This window comes from Bufo bufo, chromosome 1 (assembly GCF_905171765.1).
Source record: "Bufo bufo chromosome 1, aBufBuf1.1, whole genome shotgun sequence".
Classification (NCBI taxonomy): Eukaryota; Metazoa; Chordata; class Amphibia; order Anura; family Bufonidae; genus Bufo; species Bufo bufo.
Genome location: NC_053389.1, coordinates 716,773,006 through 716,786,895, shown reverse-complemented (window position 1 = coordinate 716,786,895; position 13,890 = coordinate 716,773,006). Strand labels below are relative to the sequence as shown.

Below are 13,890 nucleotides of genomic sequence, written 5' to 3'. Positions count from 1 at the left end.
TTTTTATATCCACTGTATATATATATGTTCTATACATTACCGATAGATTTGTCCCTTCTTATAGTGTTTTTATCTGTTTTTATGGGATACTGGTTTTTGTGTTAGTACATTAACCCTGGAGGTTTTTTCATTTTTGCATTTTCATTTTTCTTTCCTATCTTCCTTGAGCCATAACTTTTTTTTTTTTCTGTTCACATAGCTGTATGAGGGCTTATTTATTGTGGAACAAGTTGTACTTTCTAATGCCACCATTTAATATGGCATACAATGTAATGGGAAGCAGAAAAAAATTCCAAATGGAGTGGAATTGGAAAAAATAAGCAATTCCGCCACCATATTACGAGTTTTGTTCCCACGGTGCCATGTTTCTACTTCGCTCCAGCACCGTACAAGTACGGTGATGGTAGTGAAGGGGTTAATAAAGATTAAAGTGCATCTGTCAGCAGATTTGTCCCTATTACACTGACTGACCTGTTCCATGTGCACTTGGCAGCTGAAGACATCTGTGTTGGTCCCATGTTCATATGTGCCCGCACTGCTGAGAAACATAATTTTTTAATATATGCAAATGAGTCTCTAGGAGCATATATTAAAACATACTTTTTCTCAGCAATGTGGGCACATATGAACATGGGACCAACACAGATGTCTTCAGCTGTCAAGTGCACATGGAACAGGTCAGCCAGTTTCAGAGATACAAATCTGCTGACAGATGCCCTTTAAATATTTTTTTTAGCCCAATTCTTTGTCTTCGCTTTCATGTGAAGTGGTCAAAGAGAATATGTAGGAGAATCTTAATGTGTTTAGTCTCTTGGAGTATCTAGGGGTATATCTATTTTATAGGTGCTGATAATAATATTGTGCTATACAAGGCCCGCAGTTTATAAAGCAGTGTCAGGTCTCTTGTACGGTTCAATTTGCAGCCGAGACTCTGGACTGACACATATTTAGACACAGCCTAATACATATGTGGCCATATCAGTTCTTTCTATTCATAGAAACCATATATAACCGTGAAGGTGATATAACTCAATGTGTAAGAAATTTACTTGAATGGAACTAAATTGCAATACCAGACACATCCCATCTGCAAGGAAAAAAGCAGAGCTTCACTTTGAATCTTAGACAACCCCATTGTCACTTACTGGACTCCTAACATCAGGCACAGTCAGCCACAGAGGAAATACAATGGGCAGAAGAAACAGGTAGGTTATTTGCTTTCTCCTTGTGTCAGGCCACTCCAAAGATAGAGGTTCCTCTGGCTCCTCTTCCTCCTCCTCCTCATCGTCATCACTGTCATCCTCCTCACTGTCATCCTCCTCATCACTTTCATCTCCACCGCTGCCAGATCCATCTCCTCCTCCATCACCGCCCTGCGCTGCTCCTTTCTGTGAAGTCAAAGTGATAGCACATTTTCATCACCGTGAAGAGGGCATACAGTATATGAAGTGTGAATCCTGTAGAACACTCTTCTGCTGAGTCATTGCTACAAGCGAGAAGATCACAATGCTTATGTCTATGATCTTGGAGCAGCATCATTTTGCATAAGGAAGGGGCACTATAGAAAATGTAAACCCCTTTGGCGCTGCTCAGAGATGTCTGTTATCTGGTGGTTTATCCTTAAAATAAACATTTTGAAGCCTCTTTTCTTAGAATTATGCATTGTGTGGATCCTCCATTATTCTTCCTGGAAATGTATAAATAAATTGACAAATGTATTTATAATTTGTCACCATTCCCCATTTTCAGTGGGGTGTTTCCCTACACACGGACACTATCTAATAATTGCTGATAGAGTCATACCTTGTTACCAACTACATGAGTAATATGCAATATCTGACCCACAGCTGTGTGTTTTATATGAACCTGCAATCAAAATTCCTGTATGTTTTTGGATCCATAGATGAATAGAAATAGACTAGCAAGTAATGATTTCACAAGCCACAGATTTTGTTGCAGAAATTGCTGCGACTGAAAAACAGTTCAGTTCATCTGAATGAGGTTAATTCAGCAGCATGTACACAAATTTCAACTAATCGACCGCGTGTGAATTTAAGGGATTAGGTGAATTTACTTTGTAGGTGAGTAAAGTAGAATAACTCTTCTTTCTATTTCGTTACGTCTCACCTTTAAATTGCACTCCAGTTTTGGGGCCCAGTCCACAAAAAAGAACTGTAAAAATAGTTGACATTTTAGAGAATAGTTGAAACCATTTTAGCTATGAAAGTGGCGCTCAGTATTGTTCTTCCTGAGTCTTTGCTGATTCCTAGCTACGACGCTCATTTTCATTGGCTTCACTTACACTGTTCTCAGAGTGTTTGATCTGTGTATATGACCTTCCTACTTCTTCCCTTCTGGCAACTATATGCAGTGTATGTAGAGAGCATGGGGATATAAGTGCAATATATCTCATAATACTGATACACTGTTACGCCTTAACACATGCACAGTTCCCCCCCCCACACTGCCCATAGCAGTGTATCAGCTTTACCTGGGGTGCTCCATCGGAAGTAGCTACAGTAAGTCTTTACCCCAAGCTGGACATTGTAGCCAATGGTCTTAAAGCTAGATAGAAGGTGTTCAGTAATGAGAAGCAATGTACTAAACTGCTAGTCATTGACTTAGAAAACTGGTCTCCACTGCACTGAAGTGCTGGTATTTAATATACAATATGGGGAGGATTTACATATCAAAATGCACCAGAATTCTGGCACAAATTGTGCCAAGAAAACTGACATGCTTTGCTTTACATCTAGTGGAGAAGATTTATTGATAATGTGTAATCGTAAGACTGACTAAGGCCTCATGCACACGACCGTATTTTTTCACGGTCCGCAAAACGGGGTTCCGTTTTTCCGTGACCGTTTTTTTCGTCCGTGGGTCTTCCTTGATTTTTGGAGGATCCACGGACATGAAAAAAAAGTCGTTTTGGTGTCCGCCTGGCCATGCGGAGCCAAACGGATCCGTCCTGAATTACAATGCAAGTCAATGTGGACGGATCCGTTTGACGTTGACACAATATGGTGCAATTTCAAACGGATCCGTCCCCCATTGACTTTCAATGTAAAGTCAGGAGTTAATATACCATAGGATCGGAGTTTTCTCCAATCCGATGGTATATTTTAACTTGAAGCGTCCCCATCACCATGGGAACGCCTCTATATTAGAATATACCATCGGATTTGAGTTACATCGTGAAACTCAGATCAGACAGTATATTCTAACACAGAGGCGTTCCCATAGTGATGGGGACGCTTCAAGTTAGAATATACTAAGAACTGTGTACATGACTGCCCCCTGCTGCCTGGCAGCACCCGATCTTTTACAGGGGGCTGTGATCAGCACAATTAACCCTTCAGGTGCCGCACCTGAAGGGGTTAATTGTGCGTATCATAGCCCCCTGTAAGAGATCAGGGGCTGCCAGGCAGCAGACCCCCCTCCCTCCCCAGTTTGAATATCATTGGTGGCCAATGATATTACAATAGGGGGGGGGGGCCGCACACTGGCCACCAATGATATTCAAACTGGGGAGGGAGGGGGGTCTGCCCCCTGCTGCCTGGCAGCCCCTGATTTCTTATAGGGGGCTATGATATGCACAATTAACCCCTCAGGTGCAGCACCTGAGGGGTTAATTGTGCGGATGACAGCCCCCTGTAAGAGATCGGGTGCTGCCAGGCAGCAGGGGGCAGTCCTGTACACAGTTCTCAGTATATTCTAACTAGAAGCGTCCCCATCACTATGGGAACGCCTCTGTGTTAGAATATACTGTCGGATATGAGTTTTCACAAAGTGAAAACTCATCTCTGAAAAAGCTTTTATGCAGACGGATCTTCGGATCCGTCTGTATGAAAGTAACCTACGGCCACGGATCACGGACGCCAATCTTGTGTGCATCCGTGTTCTTTCACGGACCCATTGACTTGAATGGGTCCGTGAACCGTTGTCCGTCAAAAAAATAGGACAGATCATATTTTTTTGACGGACAGGAAACACGGATCACGGATGCGGCTGCAAAACGGTGCATTTTCCGATTTTTCCACGGACCCATTGAAAGTCTAAATGGAAAAAACGGCACAATGGCCACGGATGCACACAACGGTCGTGTGCATGAGGCCTTAGTCTGAAACTGGCCCAGATTTATCACAATGGCTGATACTAGATGATAAATCTGGCGCAGCTCTTTATTGTCTAGTCTACCTGTTCACCGTCTACAGGTGCATCTCATTGAAAAGTTCATTTATTTCAGTATTGATTCATTACACACAGAGTGATCTATTTCAAGCGGATTTCTTTTAACATAATGATAATGACTTCCAGCTAAAGAAATCCCAAAAGTCTTGGAAAATTAGGATATTATATACCGTATTTTTCACCCTATAAGACGCACCGACACATAAGATGCACGTAGGTTTTAGAAGAGGACAATTAGAAAAAAAAAATTTTCATTAGACATCAGATCAGCAATCATACCCCCCAATGTTAATCAGACCTCAGCTCACTGCCCCATTCAGACCCTCAATGTTAATAAGACCCTTAATCAGACCTGAGATCAGACCCCCAATGTTAAAAAGACCCCAGATCAGATTCACAATCAGACTTCAGACCCCAATGTGAATGACCCATAATCAGACCTCAGATAAGAGCCCCAATATAAATAAGACCCTCATTCAGACCTCAGGTAAGACCATATCATCCCCCCATGTCTCATATCAGCCCCCCAGACTCATATCAGCCCCAGCCTCATATCACCAGCCCCTAGCCTCATATCACCAGCCCCCAGCCTCATATCACCAGCCCCCAGCCTCAGATCATCAGCCCCCAGCCTCAGATCACCAGCCCCCAGCCTCAGATGACATAAAATAAAAAATCCACTTACCTCTCCTGCTCTGGACAGCGCCGTTTCTCATCTCCAGCGCTCTTCTTCTCCCTGCCGTCGGCTGTACTGTGAACCGACGCGCACTGCACACCCTCACACTGTGCACAGACACAACACAGCCGACAGCAGCGGACCAGGAAGCGGAGAGTACAGAGCCCGGGGGCGCAGCATTCACCGCTTCTCGGTCTTCCAGTACTAACGAGTACTTCCATAATGGAATCACTCATTAGTATTTTCCTATAAGACGCAGTGACATCCCCCCCCCCCCCCCCCCACTTTGGGGCAAAAAATACGGTAATTCAATTCAAAGAATGATTTTTAATATAGAAATGTTGGCCTATTGAAAAGTATGTACAGTTTATTCACTCAATGCTTGGTCAGGCTCCTTTTGCATAAATTACTGTATCAATGCAGCGTGGCATGGAGGCAATCAGTCTGTGGCCCTGCTGAGGTATTATGGAAGCCCAGGTTAATTTATTAGCGGCCTTTAGCTTGTCTGCATTGTTGGGTCTGGTGTCTCTCATCTACCTCTTCACAATAACCCATAGATTCACTATGGGGTTTAGGTCAGGTGAGTTTGCTGGCCAATAAGGCACAGTGATACTGTGGTTATTAAACCAGTGATTGGTACTTTTGGCAGTGTGGGCAGGTGCCAAGTCCTGCTGGAAAATGAAATTAGCATCTATATAAAGCTTGTCAGCAGAAGGAACCATGAAGTGCTCTAAAATTCCTGGTAGACGGCTGCGCTGACTTTGGACTTGATATAACACAGTGGACCAACACATGGCTCCCCAAACCATCACTAACCAAGGAAACTTCACACTTGACCTCAAGCAACTTGAATTGTTTGCCCCTCCACTCTTCCTCCAGACTCCCCAAAATAAAAAGGAAAAATGTACTTTCATCTGAAAACAGGATTTTGGAACACTGACCATCAGTCCATTCCTTTTTCTCCTTAGCCCAGGTAAGACACTTCTGACGTTGTCTTTGGGTCATGAGTGGCTTGACACAAGGAATGCTTGTAGCCCATGACAGTTGTAGCCCATTTCCTGGTCTGTGTGTGGTGGACCTTGAAACACTGACTCCAGACACAGTCCACTCCTTGTAAATCCCCCCCAAATTCTTGATTGGCCTTTTTTTTACAAAACATTTAAGGCTGTGGTTATCCTTGCTGCTTGTGCACCTTGTTCTACCACACTTTATCCTTCCACTCAACTTATCATTAATATACTTGGATACATCACTCTGTGAACACCCAGCTTCTTCAGCAATGACCTTTTGTGGCTTATTCTCCTTGTGTCTTCTCACTGTGACTGTGTAGCCTACTGAACCAGACAGAGGGATCAAAGGCTTATGAAACCTGTGCCAGTGTTTTGTGTTGAGTAGCTGATTAGAGTGTGACACCATGAGTCTACAATATTGAACGTTTGCAAAATAATTTTCTGAGATTCTAACTTTTGGGTTTCCATTAGCAGTAAGCCATAATCATCAAAATTAAAACCAATGAACGATTTAAAAAGATCACTTTGTGTCTAATGAATCTATATAATATATGAGTTTTACTTTTTGAATTGAATTACTGAAATAGACATGCCCCCTTCTGCTAAAGTCACAACCCTTCCACTAAGACACACTTGCTTGTCGTAAAACAAGTGTAGAAAAGTGTCTAAAATTGTTAATAAATGTGGTGAAAAGAGCTTTTTGAATAATAAATACTTTTTCAAACTCGTCTGACAAGGGGAATGGCTTAGTGGAAAGTAGGTGTGGCTCTGTAGGAAATGGGGAGTGGTTTATATGTGACACAAAGCGCCATAAAGTGCAACAACATTTTGGTGCATTTTTGTGGAGTAAACTAAGGGTACTTTCACACTAGCGGCAGGACGGATCCGACAGGCTGTTCACCCTGTTGGATCCCTCCTGCCGCTATTTCGCCGTGACTATAATGGGGGCGGGGGCGGAGCTCCGTTGCAGCACAGCAGTGCACGCCGAGAGGCCGCCGGACTAAAAAGTCGTACATGCAGTACTTTTAGTCCGGCGGCCTTTCGCTGTGCACTGTCGTGCTGCGCCGGAGCTCCGCCCCTGTCCCTATTATAGTCAATGGGGACGGAGCAGCAGTCCGGCGAAATAGCTGCAGGACGGATCCGACAGGGTGAACAGCCTGTTCGATCCGTCCTGCCGCTAGAGTAAAAGTAGCCTAAGCCAACAAATAGGTGGTGTAAAGTTAGACTAGACAGTCTAAAGATGTGACATATTTATCATCGAACATCAGTCAATGTGATAAATATGTTGTAGTGGAAGACTGTCTGTCTAAGTTTACAATACCTTACTATTAGACAGGGTTCATAAATGTAGGCTATGTGTCTATATGAGAAATATGGAAAATGGTAATATGCAGTTACCTGGGTGTCATCCTTGTCTACTTCCTCCTCTGTATCCTTCGAGGGTTCAGACCCAGTGGGGGGAGTCACCCGTACATTCACAGTGTTGGGGATGTCACCTCCTTCACCCTTCTCATCTGCAGAAACATAGAAACTGTTAAAACGCCATGTCGGTGCTGTGACATTGTGTGTACTATTCGCTAAAGCTACGTACTTATATAATGAACAAAATTAAATATCTAAATGTAGTCTCCTATGGTATAAATCTAGTAGATAGCCATGTGATCAGCCAGATATATATATATATATCTGGCTGATCACATGGCTACCTATTATATATATATAATTATATAGATATATACAGGTACACACACACACAGTCCAGTCACAATATTATGACCACAAGCTAATATCCAGAGTAACCGTCATGTTCAACATGGCCAGCAGCTAGACGGGCTGGGAGTGACTCAATAAGGTCCTAGGAGGATGTCACAGGTATCTGGAGCCATGCTGACTGCAGTGCATCCCACAGCTGCTGGAGGGTGTGCGTGGGGGAGGATCCATAGAGCGAACACGGCGATCGAGGTGGTCTCGTCTCGTGGATGCTCAATTGGGTTCAAGTCTGGGGAATTAGGGGGCCAGGGTAGTACTTGGAAGTCTTGGTCATGCTCTTCCAACCAATTTCGGACATTTGAAGCCGTATGACATGTTGCGTTGTCTTGCTGGAAGATCTCATCCACCCCAGGGAAGACAATCAGCATGTAAGGGTGTACCTGATCTGCACTCTCAAATTGGTTGAGAGTGCCTTCCACAAGGAGGAGTGGCCCAAGAGAATGCCAACATGGTGCCAACATTCCCGATGGCACCATAATGTTGCCACCACCAGCTTGTGTTCTTCCAGCAATGGTTGCAGGGAGTTTGTTCTCTAATGTTTCTCTACTGACACGCCAATATCTTTCTGTTCCATGAAGCAGAAAATGTGATTCATCAGAGAAGGCAACCTTTTGCAAATCAGTGGAGGTCCTCTATACTGCTGTGAAAATTGAAGCCTTTTCTGCTGATGCAACTTTGTTTGCAGGGGTGCAGTGAGCATCCGGCTGCTTCGGAGCCGCATACGCAGTAGGGTTTGCTGAACTGTTGTTTTAGACACACGTCTGGTACCCCCTTGGGTTATTTTGGTGGTGATCTGCTCCACTGTAGCATGTCTGTCCACCCTCGCGCACCTTCATGGCTGATGTTCACCTCTCACATCAATGGCACGTGGTGCTCCGCAGTTTTCACGTTGCTTATTGACAATGGTTCCACTTGTCCACTCACGAAACACTTTCACCACAGCAGCACACAAACAGTTCACTAACTACGCAGTTTCAGAAATACTGCCACCTTAGGCCCCAAATCCAATAATGATCTCTTTTTGCAACTCTGATAAATCACCCCTTTTACCCATGACAGCAACATGAAATATGTGTGCAGACACAAAGCCAGCTCACAGCAAGTGACTACATTCATGAGCTACACACTGCCAACATCGAAAGTAGGAAGGGGTCATAATGATGTGACTCGACTGTGTAGGTAATTGTGTATATTCTTCCTCACATGAATCATAGGCATTGCCCATATTATCTATTATGTGATGCAAGCCAAGCAGGAAAAATTAGGGATTGTGGGACACACAAAGAAATGACCTTTAAGCAGCCATTTTCTTTCAATTCGGCTTTTGATGCAAGTGAATGAACCAGCAATATTAGCATGAATAAAGCTTAAATATACAAAACCTCCAATATGCCATTGAACTGATAGGTTGTAGTTTTATAATATCTGTTCATGAAATAGCCACCTCAATGATGTGACCTATAGATATAATTTGCAAGGTAAACTGGGTAAACTGACAAAATCTTGATATACAGGAGCTCATTGTGTATTTAGGCCACTTATAGTAAGTAATGCTGCCTAACCATTCACTGGTTTTAGTAAATCCTCTCTATCCTATAATAAGACCAAAACAAACCATGCTGAACAGATCCACCATCAGAAGGTGCCCACATCACTTGTATAGTGCATTATAGTGGAGGACACCACACATATTCCTTTGATTAGGTGTAGGATTACCCTACCTTTCCTAAAGATAAAGTTTTATTACACACTCATATTAATAAATTACTTCTCTAAGAGAAGTGGAGGAATGCAACCAAGAGACTATTCATCAATCCAACGGACACCACCAAAACACCAGGAAGCAAAGTGCTAGACCAGGATACTGAAGATAGATCCAACACATACATAAGACTTCAGCCGAGTGCTAGGACTGGAGATTAGTGCATCTAATACTGCTGCTTTAAAGATTTGGGATATCTATAAGCATGCCTATACTGAACCGCTTGTAGAATAACTCTAATAATACTGTAATCTGGGCTGAGGGATACACCCAGGCCCTCATCAGTCCAGTGTCAGGAAGATGAACAGTGTCTGAGCCTACTTTTCTCACCTTTGGTATTCAGTCCTTTTTTCCCCTCTGAATCTACCTTGGCCTTGGCCATGTTGTTCATGATTTCAGCCTTGTCTTTAAATTTTGCTGCAAAGGAGAAAAGCAACTTACTGTTCACTCATTCAATGCGCACAAGAACTTTCTCACTGCGAGATACTACATAGTTATAAGTCCTGTAGGCAATGCATGCACAGATACACTGACCAGCCATAACATTAAACCCATCTGCCTAATATAGGGTAGGTCTTCTTTATGCAGCCAAAACAACTCTGACCCGTTAGAGGTGGATGACTACACTAGATCACTTAAGGTGTCCTGTGGTATCTGGCATCAATACACAGGCAGCAGATCCTGTAAGTTACGAGGTGGAGCCTCAATGGATCTTGTTTTTCAAGCAAATCCCACCAATGCTTGATTTGATTGAGATCTGCAGAATTTGGAGGCCAAGACATGACCTTGAACTTGTTGTCATCTTCCTCAATCCATTCCTGAACAATTTGTTCAGTATGGCAGGCGCATTATCCTGCTGAAAGAGGCCACTGACATTAGTTATTACCACTGCCACAAAAAGATGTACCTGGCCTGTACAATAATTAGGTAGGTGGTACGTGTCAATGTAACCCAGATGAATGCCAGAACATGACACTGCCTCTGTGGGCTTGTCTTCTTCCCATGGTGCATCCTGGTGCCATGTTTTACCCAGGAGTGAGACAAACACCTGGTCCCTCAAGTGATGTTAATGAGAATGGATTTATCAGAGCAGGCTACTGTCTTCCATGGTCCAGTTCTGAGTTGCAAGTTCCCAAATAGGTGCTTTCAGCGGTGTATGGGGTCACCACGGGCCATCTGTCCTGTCTCCAACTATGCAGCAAGCTGTGATGCCCTGTGTGTTCTGACTTCTTTCTATCATAGTCAGCACTAACTTTTTCGGCACTTTGTGCAACAGTAGTCTAGGCTAGTCTTCACTTCCCTTCTGTATTAATGAAATTTGGGCGCCCCTTTCCCTGTCGTTGGTTCACAGTCTCTACTTTCTTGGACTACTTTGGATAGCTCCTAACCACGGCATACCAGGGACACCACACAAGACCTGCCGTTTTGGAGTAGCAGACCCAGTCATCTAACCTTACGACTGCCTTTCCTACTTCCAACACATCAAGGACTTTCTGTTTATTTGCTTCTCCCATCAGTGGTTTTTAATGTTATGGCTGCACGGTGTATGCATTGCACAGATGCCTATAGGGGTGTAATAAAAAAATGGCACCACAACACATTCAGCTGTCCTTTGGTTAACAACTACATAGTCTATAGAAATCTTTTAATGATATATTTGCCTCTTCTGCATACATATGTTACATATACAAATCAGAAAAACAAACTTTTCTGAGAGCAGAGTCTGCAGCGAACGGCAAGGTGAAGCATATTATTGGAACTGGCATGCTAGAGAACAATAGGCAGGACAAGCAGTAGGCAGAGGAGACAACAGCCCAGGGTGGTACACAGGGAGGAAGGTGCAATTTAAGTCTTATAATGAATGATAAGTGAGGGTAGGAGTCAGGAGAGAAGCTGTCAGGAGTTGGAAGATCCAATATAAGCATGTGGAGAATTGAGAACGGTGGAGAGCATTGTATCATAGTCTACAGGCATGTACATAGGTTCTAAAACCTTCACACCAACCAAACCAGACTGACTTTTACCTAGGAAATTAGAGGGGTCTCTTTTCCACCTGCTCCCTGTAGCTAAAGTATGAATAGGAGCCAAGGGCACTTGATGACATACAAACCTAAAGGTGGCCATATACATTAGATAAATGTTGACCAAACCAATATGGGGCCTCTCAACTCTCCCCAAACAGCAGAAGTCAGGGGAAATAAGGACCAGTCAATAGGAGTTCTTTGGAATATAAGTCCCACTGCCATAGGTGTGTGGAGGAGAAAGAAGTCTCTATCAGTATTTCTCTCAGTGTGTATTTGGAAGTTGGGAGAGATAGATGTTGGCCGAGCAAGCAGTTGGCCATCAGTTATCTAATGTGTATGGCCACCTTTAAGTAGCCATGTCTGTCACATAGAATATACTGTCAATAGTCGAAAAATGCCTAGATATCATAAACCATCAACGTAAGTCATTAGTAAAGTGCTCTCAGTCAATAAATGTTGTAAATGTCGTAAATCACAGCAAAGCTGAGTTTAGATTTCTACAGCAGATGGCTATGTAATCAAGACAGTGATCTAGAACGTCTTTAATGCTCCTCAAAACTTTACAGCAGCAGTATTCTAGGATATGCACGTTTTATTAGATGAGTTTATTCAATGCAGGGAGTAAAACATTTTTATATTTGCCATACCTTGATAATTCTCTGTAGAAAATATGACCTTAACATTAAAAAATACAACAGTCACTGTTCTTTCAACAAACTTTGCATAAATCAACAGTATTGAACTGAAATCAGTCACCCTGAATTCATAGTTAAAATCCATCTTGAGAGTAGAGATGAACTAGCAACTCACTGAGGAATCAGGTTTCATGCTGCCCATATACTGCTACTGGAAGGAGACAAAGGTATATGCTGCTGACACTAGTAAGTTTTCCAATGCTGGATTCACAGCTATACTGCTCAGTAGTCCTGCACAATGTCCGCCATGCTGCTGTTTTTGAGAATGTGCTTTGAAAAGACAGAGAAGCAGGCTCTCTACTTCTGTGTGTGTGGTGTGTATTGGAGACATCATAGCAGCTAGTCACTAGTTCAAGATAAACTGACAATTAGATATATAGCCTGCAGAGAGACTTGTGAAAACAGCAGAATACAGGTCATATACTAGCCAGATATAGAGTTATTCCTCATGTACCCACATAGGGGGTCATTTGCTAACATAAATTTTACTATTTTTGTCGTATTTCTGGTGCAGATTGTGGCGCAAAGGTTATTTGCACTGCAATCTGCGACTTTTCCCTGCTAGTAAAGGGACATGGCGTGGGCCCCCTTTACTAGCAGGGAAAAGTCGTAGATTTTAGGTATAGAAAATGGTCTAAATTTAAGCCAGCAAGGAAGCTGGCGTAGAATTAGACCGGCGGTGGATCCGTCAAACTTATGTACAGGCTGCCAGCTAAAAGGCTTATTAAGACCGGCGTCTAAAATGCCGGTCTTAATAAATCACACCCATAGCATTAAAGACCAATCTTTCTCTTCGCCTCTTCAGAATTTAAGCGGATTCACCGCAAGGGCACAGGGTTCTAAATGACCCCCATAGTGTTCCGAATGAGTGGCATATTTATGAAGCACCTGTTCCACTTTTTCCAACACACAATTTGGGTAAAGTGGGTGAGAGGGAGCATGACTTTTTTCTAATTAAAAACTTCTTCCACTTAATAAAAAAAACTTTAAAAAGTTTACATGAGCTCATTGAAAGTTAGACATACTAATTTTTGCTCTGAGGCCTATGACATCTGTATATGCCCCTGAAGCAAGACCCATACCAATAGAGCAGTTGCAGAACTTTTTGTGTATGAATATACCCTAAGGCAGGCATCCCTAAACTGCGGCCCTCCAGCTGTTGTAAAACTACAACTCCCACAATGCCCTGCTGTAGGCTGATACCTGTAGGCTGTTCGGGCATGCTGGGAGTTGTAGTTTTGCAACAGCTGGAGGGCCGCAGTTTGAGGATGCCTGCCCTAAGGACTCCATTTGACAGAACAGCAGACAGAAGTGTGTGCAGAAGAAAAGGTCTCATGCATGAAAGGTACACTATATGGACACAAGTTTTGGGACACAGCTCTTAATCACTGAATTCAGGATGCCACCATTGCAACAAGTCAGTTAAAATTTTTTCCTAGATATTCCACTATCACCAGTGGTATTATTGCAAAGTGGAAGCAGTTAGGAACGAGAGCAACTTAGCCACAAAGTAGAGACCACATATAGTTATAGAGCAGGGTTGCCAAATGCTGAAGCGCATAGTGCATGAAAATCACCAACGCTCTGCTGACTCCACCAGTTCACAACCTCCTCTGGCATTAATATCAGAACAAAACCCAAAACCTGTGTGGGGAGCTTTATGGCATGGGTTTTATGGCCAAACATATGCATGCAAGCCTTAAATCACAAAGAACAATGCCAAGCATCAGATGAAGTGGTGTAAAGCATGGTGCCACTGGAC

The 13,890-nt window shown here is 43.1% G+C and overlaps 1 protein-coding gene across 1 annotated transcript in view; it reads right to left on the bottom strand.

Moving 5' to 3' along the window:
• The window catches only part of SLC24A1 (solute carrier family 24 member 1), a 57,393-nt gene that overhangs the window by 25,326 nt on the left and 18,177 nt on the right, over window positions 1-13,890 (bottom strand). The window contains 3 exon segments of the mRNA XM_040415786.1: window positions 1,146-1,388; window positions 7,276-7,391; window positions 9,740-9,826. Coding sequence (XP_040271720.1) covers window positions 1,146-1,388; window positions 7,276-7,391; window positions 9,740-9,826 — 446 coding nt within the window.